The 15,290-nt window shown below is 36.3% G+C and overlaps 1 protein-coding gene across 16 annotated transcripts in view; it reads left to right on the top strand.

Annotated features, from left to right (window-relative positions):
• The window catches only part of MPDZ (multiple PDZ domain crumbs cell polarity complex component), a 156,655-nt gene that overhangs the window by 12,484 nt on the left and 128,881 nt on the right, over positions 1-15,290 (top strand). For all 16 annotated transcript variants that reach the window (XM_074330403.1, XM_074330388.1, XM_074330390.1 and 13 more), the window contains exons 2-3: positions 12,438-12,508; positions 14,717-14,883. In XM_074330403.1, coding sequence (XP_074186504.1) covers positions 12,493-12,508; positions 14,717-14,883 — 183 coding nt within the window. In that variant the 5' untranslated portion in view covers positions 12,438-12,492. The remainder of the gene's footprint in view (positions 1-12,437; positions 12,509-14,716; positions 14,884-15,290) is intronic.

Consider the following 15,290-nt stretch of genomic DNA (forward strand, 5'->3'; position numbering starts at 1 on the left):
AAGATGGTTAATGAATGTAGTTGAATAGTAAATGAGTTAATTAAGAAGCAAATAATCATGCTTATTGAAAGAAAATAAGACCTTTTAGAATGTTTTTGAGAGAAAATGCCAGTTGTCAAGATGGCCCTAGTGAGTCCTGTGGAATTACAAACAGTAACTAAATAGTGTAGCCTATTGCATTTATCTGTGAATTAGTAATTAGGGAATTAAATTGGTCCATTCTTATTTATCTTATATGGCTAAGGTTCATGTTCAGATAGGTTCATATTAATTTGATGTTCTTTATGTAATTTGTCCTTATCTGAAGTACTTGGAATCTTGCCAGCAAGATGTAAATTGTCATCTCTCTTGCTGACTTGCCTCAGTGTGTTCTCAGCAGTGTAGACTACCACTGACTGACAAGATTCCCAGCTGATTTAGAGAGTGACATCTCTTTGCTGTCAGAAGAATACAGGGTTTTCTCTGGTAATTCTTTAGTACAGATTATGAAAAACATTGCTTTTATTATTGTAGACAAATTTTATTTTCTTCTCGAGTGCATGCATATTTAATTAATCAATAGAAGATCCAAGGTGAATTAGTTTTGATTTAGTATGAAGGCGAATAAGAGGATTATGGTCAATTATATATTTTTTAGATATAGTAATCTCCACATATGTAGCCTTTATTTCATCTTGGAACTTGCTGGTATGCTTTTGATTCCACTAGGATTTTTAATTTACCACACAGATAATTGTTTGAAGTCTATTTAAGATGTTTTTATCTTCTATATTTAATTTGACCTTATTAACACGTTGCGTATGGATCACGAGAATCTTCACGAGGGATTTAAACCCTGCCGTACGCAACGTGTTAAGGTTATCTTCTATAAGTTACTTGTTTTCACATTGGTGTAGGAATGAAAGTGATGTCATATAAGGTATTGTTGAGTATCAGCTAAATAAATAGCTCCTTGCCTAGTGGAATGGCTATGCTAGGTGCTTTATGAATGTGGTACTTATTTAGAGTGACCAAGAGTGAAGGATCTTTATTTCTAATTGCTTTCTACCACTGAAATTAATATAATATAATAAACATAATGTAATAATATAATAGTTTTGAACGTTTATGTTCCGAACGTTCTAGCCTCAGTTCTTGAATCCTCTGTTAATCTGTACCTTCTTCCTGATAATCTGCTTTACCGTCAACAACACCTAGTAAGTCCCTACTTTTATATTTCTAAGTTCTTTCCTCCTTATATACACAGGTGTAACTGAGTCACTCTTTCAACAAATACTTATTTTGCCTACTCTGGGCCAGCCACTATTTCTGGTGCTGGGGGTATAGTCCTCTGAGAAAAAGGAACCAACAGCATCAAAGACAACAAAAATTCCTACCTTCATGGAGCTTAAATTCTAATATTTCCTATTTTCTAGAGGCATTTCAAGCTCAATGTGTCCAAAAAGAATACATTTCCACCCCTTCCTTTAAAAACAGATGACATTTCTCTTCCTGCTGTTACTCTTTAAACTAACAATGTCCCAATATCTCTAATTCCCTGGATTAGCAACATTGAGAGTCATCCTCTGTTGCTGTCCCTTACTCGATCTGTCTGCCCCCAACACACATCTAGTAGTCGCTGAATCTTTTCGATTCCCTCTAATGAGTGTATCGCCTTTCTTTTTCCTTGCTACTGCCTTACTCTAGTCTCACATGATTGTTTTGATTGGGCTAACATCTGTTTGTGCTATCATTAGTTCTTTTCTCTCTTCAGTGGATTATTTGCTTTATGGCCAAAATTGTTTTTCCAGAAAGTAAATTTTAGTAATCCCTCCTCTACTTCCCTCTGTACCTACACACTCTGCCTGCCTGCAGGGCAGAGTCCCAAGGAAGCCATGGAAACATTGCTTTCTTAGCTCCTGTCTAGTTTGACAGGACATATCCCTTCCTTTAACAAGGGATGCCTTTGCCTCTCCTGGCTCTTCTTCACACTCTCCTAACTGGTGCATCCTTCAGGATGGTGCACATGTCACATCTCCTCCAAATTCTGTTTGACTCACAGTGACAGCATTGGTTTCCTCTGTGCTCGCACAGAATTTAGCACATCCTGTTGCAGTGTAATTACTGTTTTCTACTAACCGGAGAACTCAGAATTTAGGTATCTGTCCTTATTCTGCTTTGCCGTATGTTTCAGTAATAGACTATGGCAGATATAGATTTGGGCTGGAATTTATACAATTTGGGACGGTCCTCTTAAATAAAAAAAGAACATAAAATTATGAATACAAAGTTAGATTAAAAGTGCATATTTAAATGAGAGTGGGAGGATCCTATGCAAGTATCTTCATGCTGAGTTTGCCTATGTCCATGACTAGGGAAATACGCATATTAACTACTGAGTTAAAACTTGCTGAAATAATGCAGTGGGTTTTTTGAATAGTTATATTATTTTTTTGCTGTTGATTTTCTTAAAGTTAGGGAACAATAGTTAGCCATTATGATGCTAATACTGTTGTTAATAATAATGCCTAATGCTTCTACAGCATTTTCCATTTTCTAAGCATTTTCACATACTTTATCTTATGGGGATTCGGACAACTGAGTCACAAGGAAACTGACCCAGACCTATGATGACTCTTACTGTGTTTGGCTAGTTGGTATGTGAAAAAAGAGTTGAAATTCTCCTTTCAGATCAGATTTCCCTTTGGCAGGGAATGAGTCAGTTCTTCCTGTGCATCTGTAACCTCAGCTAACACTGCTCCACCTCCTGTTAGCCTGATGAATGCTAAGGAATTTTCTGAGCCTTTTCTAAAACATCTTGCTGCTGCTTCATCTTTCTCCTCCCATTTAGCTTCCTCACCTCATTATTTCTTCTTCCTTTCCTCCCGTTTGTTTATCTGTGTCTTGCCATACGTCAAACGTATTCCCTCTCCATCTGTCTTTTCTGGTTAGATAAGTTAATACTTTAAGTGTCAGTTTTTTTACTAAACTGAATTTTGGAGTTCACAATTGTTGGCTTCATTTCTGGGCCTCGATATTCTTACTTGAAAATGGGTGTATCTAACAGAGCTGTTGCTAGGATTAAAGGAAATACATGTGAGTAAAGCATATATGCTCTTTTCAAGGAGACAGGGCAAGAATATATGAAAGCTATTTCATAAATGGTTTCATTTCAAACAGTAAAAAACCGCTGGTTTATTGCCTAAAAATCTCACAGAGACTTTTTTTTTCCTCTGGAAGAGTCATTATTATAACAGACGCAATAGCAATCAATTCATAAATACAGTTTATTAGTTGTTACTGAATAGCAGTTTTTAAAAGTGTCAGATAACAAATTATTGCTTTAATTTGTGGGTTACAACCAAGCCTACGTTGTAGACATTCAGTGGTGAATATATATTTGGAAACTTTTTCCCCTTGAAGTTTGTATGTGGTGGTACATTTGTACCCGAGGAATACAGTTGCATTTTTTAAAAAAATGTAATCAGCAAAATGGCATGGAAAATTAAATTGTTTATTAACATAGGGAATCTACTCAGAGTACACACCCAGTCTGCTTGAGAAAGGCTTGTAAGCCTATTATTTCTAACTTCTTCTTTGCACCTAAATCCTCTTGTAGGCAAATTCGATTACTTTTGGCTGAAACTTTCAGATAATTGTTGATGTTTCATTATGTAAACTTTTCAGTACCCACACATAATAATGGCTGTAGAGATATGATTGCTTAATAAAAGATCTGAGTTACATGACCTTGAGAAAATTAGTATTCTCTTTGACCTACTTCCGCATCTGTAAAATATGGTATTAGCAAGTTATGTTTTAGAAAGAGTAAAAGCCCACAAGATTGTGTTATGCTTTTGGATATTTGAAATTAAATAATTTCTAGTACGTGCATTATTGTTTTTCCTTCTGTCTGAATTTACGACTTCTGAATCGCTCCATGAAAAATATTGCGAAGTGTGGGCTTAGAGAGAGCGAGACAGTGTGATCCTTCCTGAACCCTTCTCAATACACATTTGGTTCTTCTCTGAACAAAGAGCTGGAACTAAACCTACAGGGCATGCAGACCATTAGTCACACCAGCACCAGAGGGGAAAACAGCCATGTTAAATGTCACTCCAATATGCTGTTCTTTCCCCAGAGGATTTCCTATCAGAAATTCGAGCTTGTCCTTTTCTGAGTAAGATTGTAAACTTTATTCCTGTCCAAATTCAGCAAAGGGAAATTACGAAAGCCGCAAACTGAATTTAGGAGGCACTGATTGATGAGGAAGGAAAAAAATATCTAATTATGTGTAGTACTTTTAGCTCAGTGATAGCTAAGTAGGCAATATGATAGACGGCACTCCATAATTTTTGTAGAAAAGATTCCAGAATGGGAGAAACAGTTTGAAACAATAATAGGGAAATGGTGGAAGTAGAGTTATTTTAAAAGTTATAGGAAACAGCCTTAGAAGATGACCTTGGGTGAAGAGCATGAATTTGAGGCAGTTGGGTGGGGAGATACATTGAAGCTGCAGGGTTATAGTGTTCTAGTCTGCACTCCCACCTCCCAGTTCCACAGTTTTGTCTGTATTAGAATGTTGTTCCTATTCACTGTTCTTTAAGACTGTATCCTGAGGAATCAATCATTCAGTCCCAACTGACAAAGCCTTGTATTGTTCTGCCCCAGTATCATCCCTGAGATCTCACAGACTCAATGAAAGTCCCTGAGATGGCGGTGAGGAATGACAGGTATCTTCGGTACTGTCACTTCCTCCTGCAATTGATAAGTCCTCACGCAGAGCAGCTGCCAGCCATGTTTTGGGTCCCAGGGGAATGCTTTGAGTATCCCTGCTTTTTCTATGTACTAGGGACGCAGCCTGCGCCCACCCACTGCAGAATTGCCTCATTCCGGGCTGGCAAAAGGGCAGGAGGCAGGAGCCCAAAGTCATTTCTCTGGAGAATTTGTTGTCAATGTAGGAACTACACCTGAGTATTCTGTGGCACAAAGTTGCTCCCTCTGCACATTTTTGGTTTCCCCCAAGAAAATAAAGTGGCTGCAGTGAGTGCTCTGTGACCAGCACTACTCTGGAGACTGAGGCCCACCATCCCTTGTTGTTCGCCTTCCAGGGCGGCCCTTGAAGGAGCCCCCCTACCTGATTCTGTTCCTGAAATATGCTGGCCTGTTGCATCTTGATCCTTAACACTGAGATAACAAATGGGCAAACTGCCCAACACACCTAAATTCCTCCGAATTTAACGAGGGAGTGAGGGAGCACAAGAGGCTATATCTTCATTCTCAGAAGCTAAATCTTTCCTCCGAGTCACCCGCCATGTTTGGTGTGAGTTAACCGTTGAAGGCCCGTCTTACAGGGATATGCTAAGAACATTATGGACGGAAAATATTTAAAAATGAGTCTACAGAGGTAAAATATTGGAATCCATAGTTCTCTAACATGTATGTGTTGTTTGTTTTGCTCACTGAAAAAAATATATATGGATGAGGGTTGAGGAAGAAGGAAATAAATATGATACAATGGACTATAAACAGAATTGACTTGTCTAATCTTTTTTAAAAGAAAGTTCAGCCTTTCAGATAGTCACTTGAGTATTAATAGCCCAAGATTTTAATTCCTGACACGCCACTGATTTGTTACATAACCAAATCCTAGCTTGTCTGTGAGCTACGTGTTTTTTGTTTGTTTGTTTGTTTGTTTCTTTTGGGGGGGGAACTAATTATAAAATTGACTTCATAGTTGGTCTGAGCAGTAAATAAGGGAGTTTAACTCAAAACCATCGCAAAATATAATGTTTGTTCTATTTTGGCAGTGACTGTCAATCTGGTAAAATGTCTTTATAAAACTAGTTAGTAAACAGAAGGTACCCAAAAAGTGTTATATGTTTTAAGAAAGGAAAACTATTAAAATTGTAATGCTCAATATATGCTAATAGCAAAAGATGAATACAAGTTACGTTTGACTTTGTAATTATAAGAGGTGCTCAAAGTCGTTACCATCAGCGTCCATACACTTCTGATTACTGCAAACTACTGCTTGGGCAACATTGACCAAAGTGTCTACTTGTGTACATGTGTTTTTGGCTCCCCAAGTATATGTGCTTTAAGGACTCTGCAGTTAAGGTAAGAATTTGTATACTTTTTGAAAGGACAATAAACCTTGCACCTCAGGCCCACAGTCTTTTCTTATAAGACCTTTTCTTTATAAGACCATAAAATATCTCCACATAGCATCATATCATATCAAGGGTTACAGTTTCAACATACAAAGTTTGGAGGGATATGATTCAGTTGATTGCAGCTTTATAAGGTACTATAATTCAGCCTTTTAAACTCTTGATCAGGACAGATTTCATTTCTAGAACAGTCATACCACTGACCTGCTATTCTTTTTATATTCTTTATCTTGGCAATTGGTACTGCCATCCAATCAATAACTCATGCAGGAAAGCTGGGATTCATGCTAGATTCATTTTCATTGTGTCTACATTACCAGGTCCTATTGTTTATAGCTCTTAATTAATTCTTTAATCTATCTCCCATATTTGTTTATTTTTCATTTTAATCTGTTTTTAAAAATTGCTTCTTACCTGGCCTTCTTTTTTTCTTGTTTCTCTTGCTGCTCCTAAGTCTCCCACATCATTATCAGAGGGATCTTTTTTAAACAAAGTAACCACGTTACTCCCTGTGTTGCAATAAACTTCAGAATTAAATGTCTAAACTCTTGAAGAATGGCATACAGGACCCTCAGTAATTTATCCTGTACTGACCTCTCTAACTTCCTTACCTGTGCCTCTGCCTTTTCTTTTCCTTCAGCTCCAATCCAGGTAAGAAACTGCTAGTAGTGCTCGGAAGGTACGATGTGCCCTTGCTTCTGTGTGGGGAGCAGTTTTATCACTCCTTCTGACTTAACTCTCACCTGCTCTTTAGGACTCTTTGCAGGGGGGTCTCTGCCTCCAGGAAGCTTTTCCTTTCTCTTCACTTTGGGCTTCCACACCCTGTCATGTCTTCTTGTATTTTAAGTGTGTGTTTATGTGTTTTTTACTTCCATTGGCTTGACCCATGAGTTCCCAGACTGTGTTCTCATTTCTCTGTTTTCTGACACCTAACATGTCAGTTATGTAGGCGACTCATGTGTTGTTGAATCATTAAATAACAATTTGAGTTCTTTTCTAACTCTGTGACCCGTCAGCATTTTCAATTTGGACAGGTAATTTATCTTTCCAATTCATAAAGGGAGGACAAGACTATATCAATCTGTATTTCAAGTATGTTATGTTGTAAAGGTTTGATTGATACTTGATACTTCATTGTCTTTGATTTTGGGAAATAAAATTAATAAATTCTGTGATTATTGAAGGAATTCAAAAAGATTCAAACTTTAAAAATTTTGTTCACACATGCTTTTTTGATCAAGCATATAAAAATGAGGAAGACATGTAAAAGAACAGATTAAGAAGAAGCTGAGTGTTTTCTGTTAGATAACTGCATGGTGCTGTTGGGTAGTGTGTTGTTTCTGTGCTTTTGGAGCAGTAGTTCAGTAACATTACCCTAGAATATGGATTATGAGTGGAAGTGAAAGTTTTGCTGTCATGGCCAAATGACTTGATGACAAACTAGCTGCAGATGACTGACTACAGCCTTGCACTTGTCTGCTAACTTCAGGTAGTGCTGAAGCAGCTATGAATGAGACAAATGCTAAGTTTAAATGGAAGAACAGATGCTGAGGACTTTGACAAGCCGCAACCATTGCAGCAAGCTCTTTTAATACGTTACTCCTTTTACAGTCTGAATTGTTTAAGATAACTAGAAAATTGTATGCATTTGGGGCAGTTTCTCTTAGTTGGGTTATTTTTAACACAAAACATAATTTCACTTGTTAGTTGAAATATAATCTGCACTGGGAAAAATGATTTATGTTTCAAGCACTGATTTTCTACTATATAATAGCTATGCCAACAAATTACCAGTACAACTTGTTGAAAAGTAAAATGATTAGTCAATAAATTCCTGTTTCTAAATAAAACTAATATCCTGTTTGATTTTTATCCTCTGCTGAAGCTAGTATTCTCATCCACTTTTGGAGAATCATATAGTTACAGCTAAAATCTTTAGAGATTTCTAAAGGATTTGGCAACTGTGTCACTATATTAAAGTTTTGCAGGAAGCATAAAGGCCTTAAATTAAAAATGATTTTTAAAATTTGATTTTTTTCTGAGTTAATATATACATAAGTAGACTTGCCAGATAAAATAATGGATGCCCAGTTAAATTTGAATTTTAGATAATCGACAATTTAGTGTTTAATATAAGTATGTCCCAAGAATTGTATATGATATATTTATACTACAAAATTATTCATTTATCTGAAACTCAAATTGAACTAGGTGTCCTGTGTTTTTATTTGCTAAATCTGATAACCTTCTATTGATGCAAAATATGTTTGAAAAAACACACAAAAGAAATGCAGTGCAAACTATATTTCTCTTAATGTCTGTCCATCTCTCCCACACCCCACTATTAGGCTTTGGAAAGCTTGCGGAAATCATCTGTGCTTTCATAGGCACATGTTAATTTTACTTACACGAACCTTTCCCTCCCCTTTTATGCAAACACTAGTAATTTAATATGTTGTCCTGCACTTTTTGTTTTCATTTAACAATATATTTCCACCACATGGTTTTGTTTTTTTGAGACAGTATGGAAAATATGGGGTAGGTGATAGAAGAATGAGTGTGGGCTTTGAAATCAGGCAGAGTTGGATTCAAATGTAAGTTCTCTGGCTTACTAGTTGTGTGGCCTTGAGTAAGACCTCAGCCTTTCCTTTCCTGTGTTGTTTTATCTGGGAAGTGAGAGAATGGTGGGCCAGGCAGTGGAGGACATTGTGGTCAAGGTCCCTGCTCCCATGATGTAATGCGTGTGAATGGCACTTGCCCAGCACAATAGTTCGTTCATTGATCATTATTGATATATCTTGTAATTTGGAATTCCATGACTACTGAAACAGACAAGTTCAGTTATAACCAAATCGTGGTATGGCTGCAAGCAGAGTGCACGAACAGTGGCTAGAAGGGAACTAGTATTTTCTATACTATTTGAATATATTTAGTCTCGTGTTGAGGGATTTAGTATCTTGAAATATAACAGCCATATTCTTTAATGTACTTAGAATATTAATAGAAGGACACAATTTTTCCTTGGGAATTTTCTTAAAAGCTTGGTTTTTAAAAGTGATTTGTTTAACCATATAAGAGAACATTATATAAATGGTGACTATGACTGATCTTTCTTTGACAAAGCTACCTATCATTTCTAAAATACTTAATTCTGACTTATTCATGCATGGTATGCATTGTTGGCTATATTGCACTGTGGACACCAGTCCGCTTTAGACTTTATTCAGTTTGCTTCCCTCGACTTCATTCATGTTGTATCTCTGTTTTTTCCTTTAGTTTCTCCTTGTGTAGGGCAAGGTCTACACAATTTTTAACTTGGAAAGAGGAAAGAGAATGGTGAAGTGAAAAACTCTTTCCTATCAAGAGGCAGTACATTGTAGAAGTGAAGTTGTTAATTGACTGGAGCCAAACTGCCTGGGTTCAAATCCTGGCTCCATCACTTACTAGTGGTATGAATTTGGGCAAGTTACTTAACCTTTCTGTGTCTCAGTTTCCTTGTTTGTAAAGTCAGTGGATTGTGTGAAGATTAAAGGACTTAATTGTATATATAATATGCTTTGAACAGTGTCCAGCATGTGATAGGTGCTGCGTGTTTGCTGTTATTAGTACTATTTCTGCCCTGCCATTAGTGTCCATTGCTTTGTTGTTGTATCCACAGCTCTTCTGTTTACTGCCCTTCTGATTCATCATCCTCACTGACAGCAGGAATTGCCCAGAAAGACCCTTAGAACTTGGTATTCTTCTGACATGTATTGGATCTTTTAAAAATCTTACCCATTCTCCATGACCCACAGTTATCACCCACATACCCTTCTATTTCCATATAGTGTAGAGGTGGGTAAGGAGGGAAAAGTGATGGTTGGGTGGTTAAAGTGTGAGAAGGAAAATTCATATCTACAGTTTGATGGGAGTAGACGCCATGTCTCCATCTCAAAAATTCTGTGATTACCAATAAGTTTCTTTATACTTAGAACTGAATCCTTGGGAGGGTATAGGTCATAAAAGAGAACGCTTTTTTTTTCTCTTTTTTTTTTTAACTTCTTGTTTCTTTGTCATGGTTACCTATGGTGAAATCTCCTGGCAACCTCAAAAAAGCCATGTATTTATTTTTGGGACATCAGAGCAGAGAAGATAAACTGTGAAACTAATTTTTTTATCACTGAAATCCAAAGGAGTAGAATTCTCATCTGGGAGCTAATGTCAGTGACTTACAGCTGAATTAAGCCTTTTTTTTTATTTTTTATTTTTATGATAAGAATTTCTCTGGAGGAAAACAAAAATAATTCTATTTCTGCATAACTGATTCATAGGTGAACTCTTGTACGACAGTGTTTTTCTCAATTGGGAACTGCCTCCTCTGTACTTTCCCTGCCGACTCCTCCTCAGTCATCATCCCCTAAACCCATAGTCTACCTCCCCTTCCACATCATGCAATACTGCCTATCTTCCTGAGTTAATTTTTCAGACAGGAAAGAGGATAGAACTAAATTTTAGTGTGCATACCAAGCATTCATGTATATAATTTGATCCTTTCCAAACTTCATGAATATTATTTATTTGTAATTAGAGATTTTCAAGTTCAAAAAAGATAGCGACTTAACAAGGACATATCGATATAGCGAGTAAGTGGTCAAGATGAAATTTTAATTCAAGATAGCAGACTCCCTATTCCATGCTCTTTCATTGTTATCGTGCTTCCTCCTGGGCAGTTTAATTAAATACACCTGGTTCCCTTATATTGGGGTATCTTTACTTTTATTTTTTAATTGTCAGAGTAATTTTTTGTGGGAAGCGGGACCTAATTGTATGCTATTTTATGAAGAAATGTTACAGTTTCCTTGTCTATAAGAATAAACAAGACTATTTTTAATATTTCCCTGTGTTTTTCCCCCATAGAACCATGCAATGGAATGCTCATGGTCTCAGCATTAATCCTGAATATGTATTTTATAGTTATGAGCTGGAAATGGGCATATTTTATTTATCTCATTTATCATAACATACCCAATGAGTAAATGTGTTATCTAGGAAACTGAGGTTCAGATGATAGGCCCCTTGCTCAAGCCACAGTGCTGTGTAGGTTTCAGTTATAGGTTAGAGCCAGTGTTCTCTTGATGTGACTCCAGGGCACTTTTCAAAACAAGTGCCAGTGGTTGAGCTATTTGACTTTGAAATGGAGTTGATGTTTTAAATAGTATATTCTAAATTGGAGTAAGGAAAATCAATAAATTCTATTCTCTCTTATTACATAGAGCTAATTGCAGACATTGATGGTCTATGCATCTGCTCATATATATCACATACTTTCATTTTTTCCAAATGCATTTTCTCCTAAGTAGATAACAGGGGTAACTTGTTCCTTCTCAAAGAAATCCCTTCTCATCTTCCAGATGAAAAGTAAGGATGTGGTTGTAGATTACTTTTCTCCGTTGAAGGAATTACTGACTGACTTCCTGATGACTTCGTTTTCTGCAAAGCAAAGGTTAGATGTAACGATGGAGACTTTGTGCAACATTGTTGGACAGCAAAGATTAAAGATAGGGTTAGTGATGTGGACATTGTCAGAGGAGATCTCAGTTCCACATTTCAGTCTAGATAAGTATTGTCAGAGAAAGATGAGATTGGTGGGAGTTGAGGGACTTGAGAAGGTTTTTGTTTTGAGTGGAAAAGAAGAGAACATTATAATCAGGAGGGTATTTTGAAAACCTTTGAAAAATTTTCCATGTGATACTCCTGTATTTATTTTTTCATCCATGATTTAATGTATTATCTTCCAGTGGTTCACGTACTGCCTGATTGTCACAATTCATGTCTAACTGGTGTGTGTGTATTGTCTCCACAATCAAGACTGTGTGCATTCAAGGCCAGGATCACATCTTATACTTTTTACATTCGAACTTTTTTTTGCCCACAGAATTTCTCATGCAGCGTGAAGTATGCTCCTTACTCTGAGTGAGGAGCTGTAATCCAAAGTGAGGCCAAAGATTATCGGTTATAGGGGTCTGTGTTGAGGAGCTCTTCAGGAAATATTTTGGATACGTCTACCATCTTATTTAAAAGATTTCATGCCTTTTACCTTATTATGGAAGAATTATCTGCAAAGATAAGATAATTTTGCATTAGTCCTAAAACGATTACTTTTTTCTTGCCTATAAGGAAAACTATCTTAAGTTCAATGGTCAAAAGAACTGTAGTAGTATCAAGAGCTTTTTACAGCGTATGATTTTAGAATATAGTTTTAAAGTTCTGCTAAAACATAACCATTCTATTTTCTTTTCTTCCCAGTTGCATTTTAGTTGCTGTTTATTGTCATTGTAGAGAACATTGAACTTCGGAAAAAATGTTAGAAACTATAGGTAAGACCCTATTCCTTTCTATTTTTGTAAGAATTGAAACACCTTCCATTGCGATCTTTTCAGTGTGGTATTTTCTAAATAGCAGGATTCTGTCTATAGTAACATAGTTTTTAAAAAAGTTTTTATCTACTAACATTATACCAGGTGATGTGTTTTTATATTTGAACAATTTCATCTGAATATTATAAAAAACATCATTTATAAGCAAAAGTTAAAAGTATATGAGATGTTTTTGCCAATAATGGGTTTTACTAAAGCTTAATGTCAACCCAGTTCTGATTTATGAACCCAATTCTGGCTAATGTTTGCTTCTGGATATCACCAGAAAGTTCAAAAGTTTTTTTATAATACTAAAAAAAGATCATTCCCTATGTCATTCATACTTTTACTTTATCTGTGGCAGGTGAAATACTGCTGAGCTCTTGGTTTTAAGTTGGCAAAGATAACAGTAACAAAAACTGAGGCTGACAACCTTCAGTGATCATTTAAGGCAGTTTAATTTTTACATGAGATAATTTAAGTTGACATAGTCAGATTTCCCAAGCTCGTGTGTTTATCTTTTTTTCGTAGTGCTCTTTATAGAAACTAGTTTGTAGAACTTGTTTCAGGTATATCAGGTATGGTACACCCAGTCCCTGTGTCTCTCATCTGATACCACACTCCTCACCTAGTCCAGGGGACTTATTATTGGGAGGTATCTGGATCCCTCTCTCTGACACCTTGATGAGTGCAGCCGGTGTCTTGACAGCTGCAGGTTTGGAGGAGTAGGGTGAAAGTAGGTGGCAGGAAGAGGAGCTGTTTTTGTGACCATGGGGATCATTACTGTGATTTGTTCCTGGTACTGTGCTGGGAATGAAAATGCATGGGTGTCCATTTCCTTCATCACCAGTTTTATACTGAAATCCCACACCAAAAAGACTACTAGTCCCTATAGCGAAACTTCCTCGTAAGAAAGTGGAAAGCAAAGGGGAAATACAAAATTATTTAAATCATTACTTTCTAACCATTATTCTGTAAGTTTTTACTGAGTTGCATGCCTTCCAAGAACAGACAGGGGAATTAATACTAGATTTGTATTCTGAGATACTATGGGAAATAGGACCCAGACTGAAGTTCTCATTATTTGCCTTTAAAATTCTGCATATGAGAAAATATCATTTACATTTATGTGTGTTTGTGAACTCATGGTTAACATTAATTAATGTTTTAATTTCCCAATTTCTGTGAAATTCCACACTTAATGTTATAGAAAATGGCTCTGGTGCTATTTCCCACTCTTTGATTACTGTATGATATGGCAAATACATTTTGATAGGTAAATTTGTTACCATCACGAATCTGTCATAGCACATAGCTGAACAGTCTCTATTAAAAAATAAATAAATTTGGCTTCACTGATAAGTAAAAGAGAGAGAGTTCTAGGGAGATGTTTTAAATTACTATTTCTAGCAAAAACTCACTTACTGGTGGAACATGCATGTAAGATGATAGGCTTAATATTATTACTATTATTATTATTTATATATTATTATATAATATCAGGATTATTCAAAATATTTATTTTGCAACTTTGTGCCTGATACATAAAGTGATCAATTAGTATTTGAATTATATTAATTGTAAATTATGTATATGTAAATTTGCTATTTAAATTTTGGGACAAACACAAAGTATTAAGTCATGTTTTTGAAGGGATATGTATTACTGTGATGCATTGATTTCAAGTAAAATGTGATTTCAAGTAAATTCTCAAGCATAGAATACTTTGCCCCTTAATATATGAAATTGTCATATTTTGGGTTAACAGCCTTCATTTAGTTGTTATATTTCTCATTTTTCTTAGATGTAAATACATTTTTTTAAAGGTGAAAATATCAGTATTTGCGAGATCACAGACTGTTTGGTCTTCAATAGTTTTTATTGTAAAGTTGAAATAGCTGGCCTTAGCACTCAAATATACTTTATCTGAATTAGTTTCAATACTTTACAATTAGTTGCATGTAGCATACACTGTAACCAGTCCCTGCTTTCAAACCAACTTTCTTACAGGAGACTTCAAGTTTTAATGTATATCTTTAGAGTGACGTGTTATACAGTCCCTCCTTTTCTTTTCCTGAGTCAATTTTATGCTCTTGAAAGGAATCATTTTAGGATTTCTGTAAGCATGGCTTGATTCCTATTATTGACTAATGCTGCTCTTTGGTACAGACAAAAATCGGGCCCTGCAGGCAGCAGAGCGCTTGCAAGCCAAGCTGCGAGAACGTGGGGATGTGGCCAATGAAGACAAACTGAACCTTCTCAAGTCAGTTTTGCAGAGCCCACTCTTCAGTCAGATACTGAACCTTCAGACTTCAGTACAGCAGCTGAAAGACCAGGTAGGACATCATTCACCCAAAGCATGGTATAGATCTCGGATTTTTGTGTGTGTTAATGAAGAGTTAATGAAGTCATTTAAACCTCCAAAGATGACATTCAGATTCACTGTGGCTCCAGCTCCCCCACCCCACTTATTTCTGTAATGGTTGTTGCTGTATATTGTAGATGATATGACATTGTGTTGAAAGCTGAAGAATGAGCCCCTACAGAGGGAATGAGAAAAATAGGTGTAGGGTGGATGGCTGGAGACTTGGTTTCCATCCTCACTAAGGCTCATTGTTCCTGTGATCTTGCTCATTCAGATTCAGACATTCCGTACACTTACAAGATTTCAGATGAGCCTGGATTTGCATGTGTAATTGTGTGTGAGGAAGGGAAATCACCTCTGTTTTGACAGTAAAAGGAA

This window comes from Rhinolophus sinicus, linkage group LG04 (genome assembly GCF_036562045.2).
Source record: "Rhinolophus sinicus isolate RSC01 linkage group LG04, ASM3656204v1, whole genome shotgun sequence".
Lineage (NCBI taxonomy): Eukaryota > Metazoa > Chordata > Mammalia > Chiroptera > Rhinolophidae > Rhinolophus > Rhinolophus sinicus.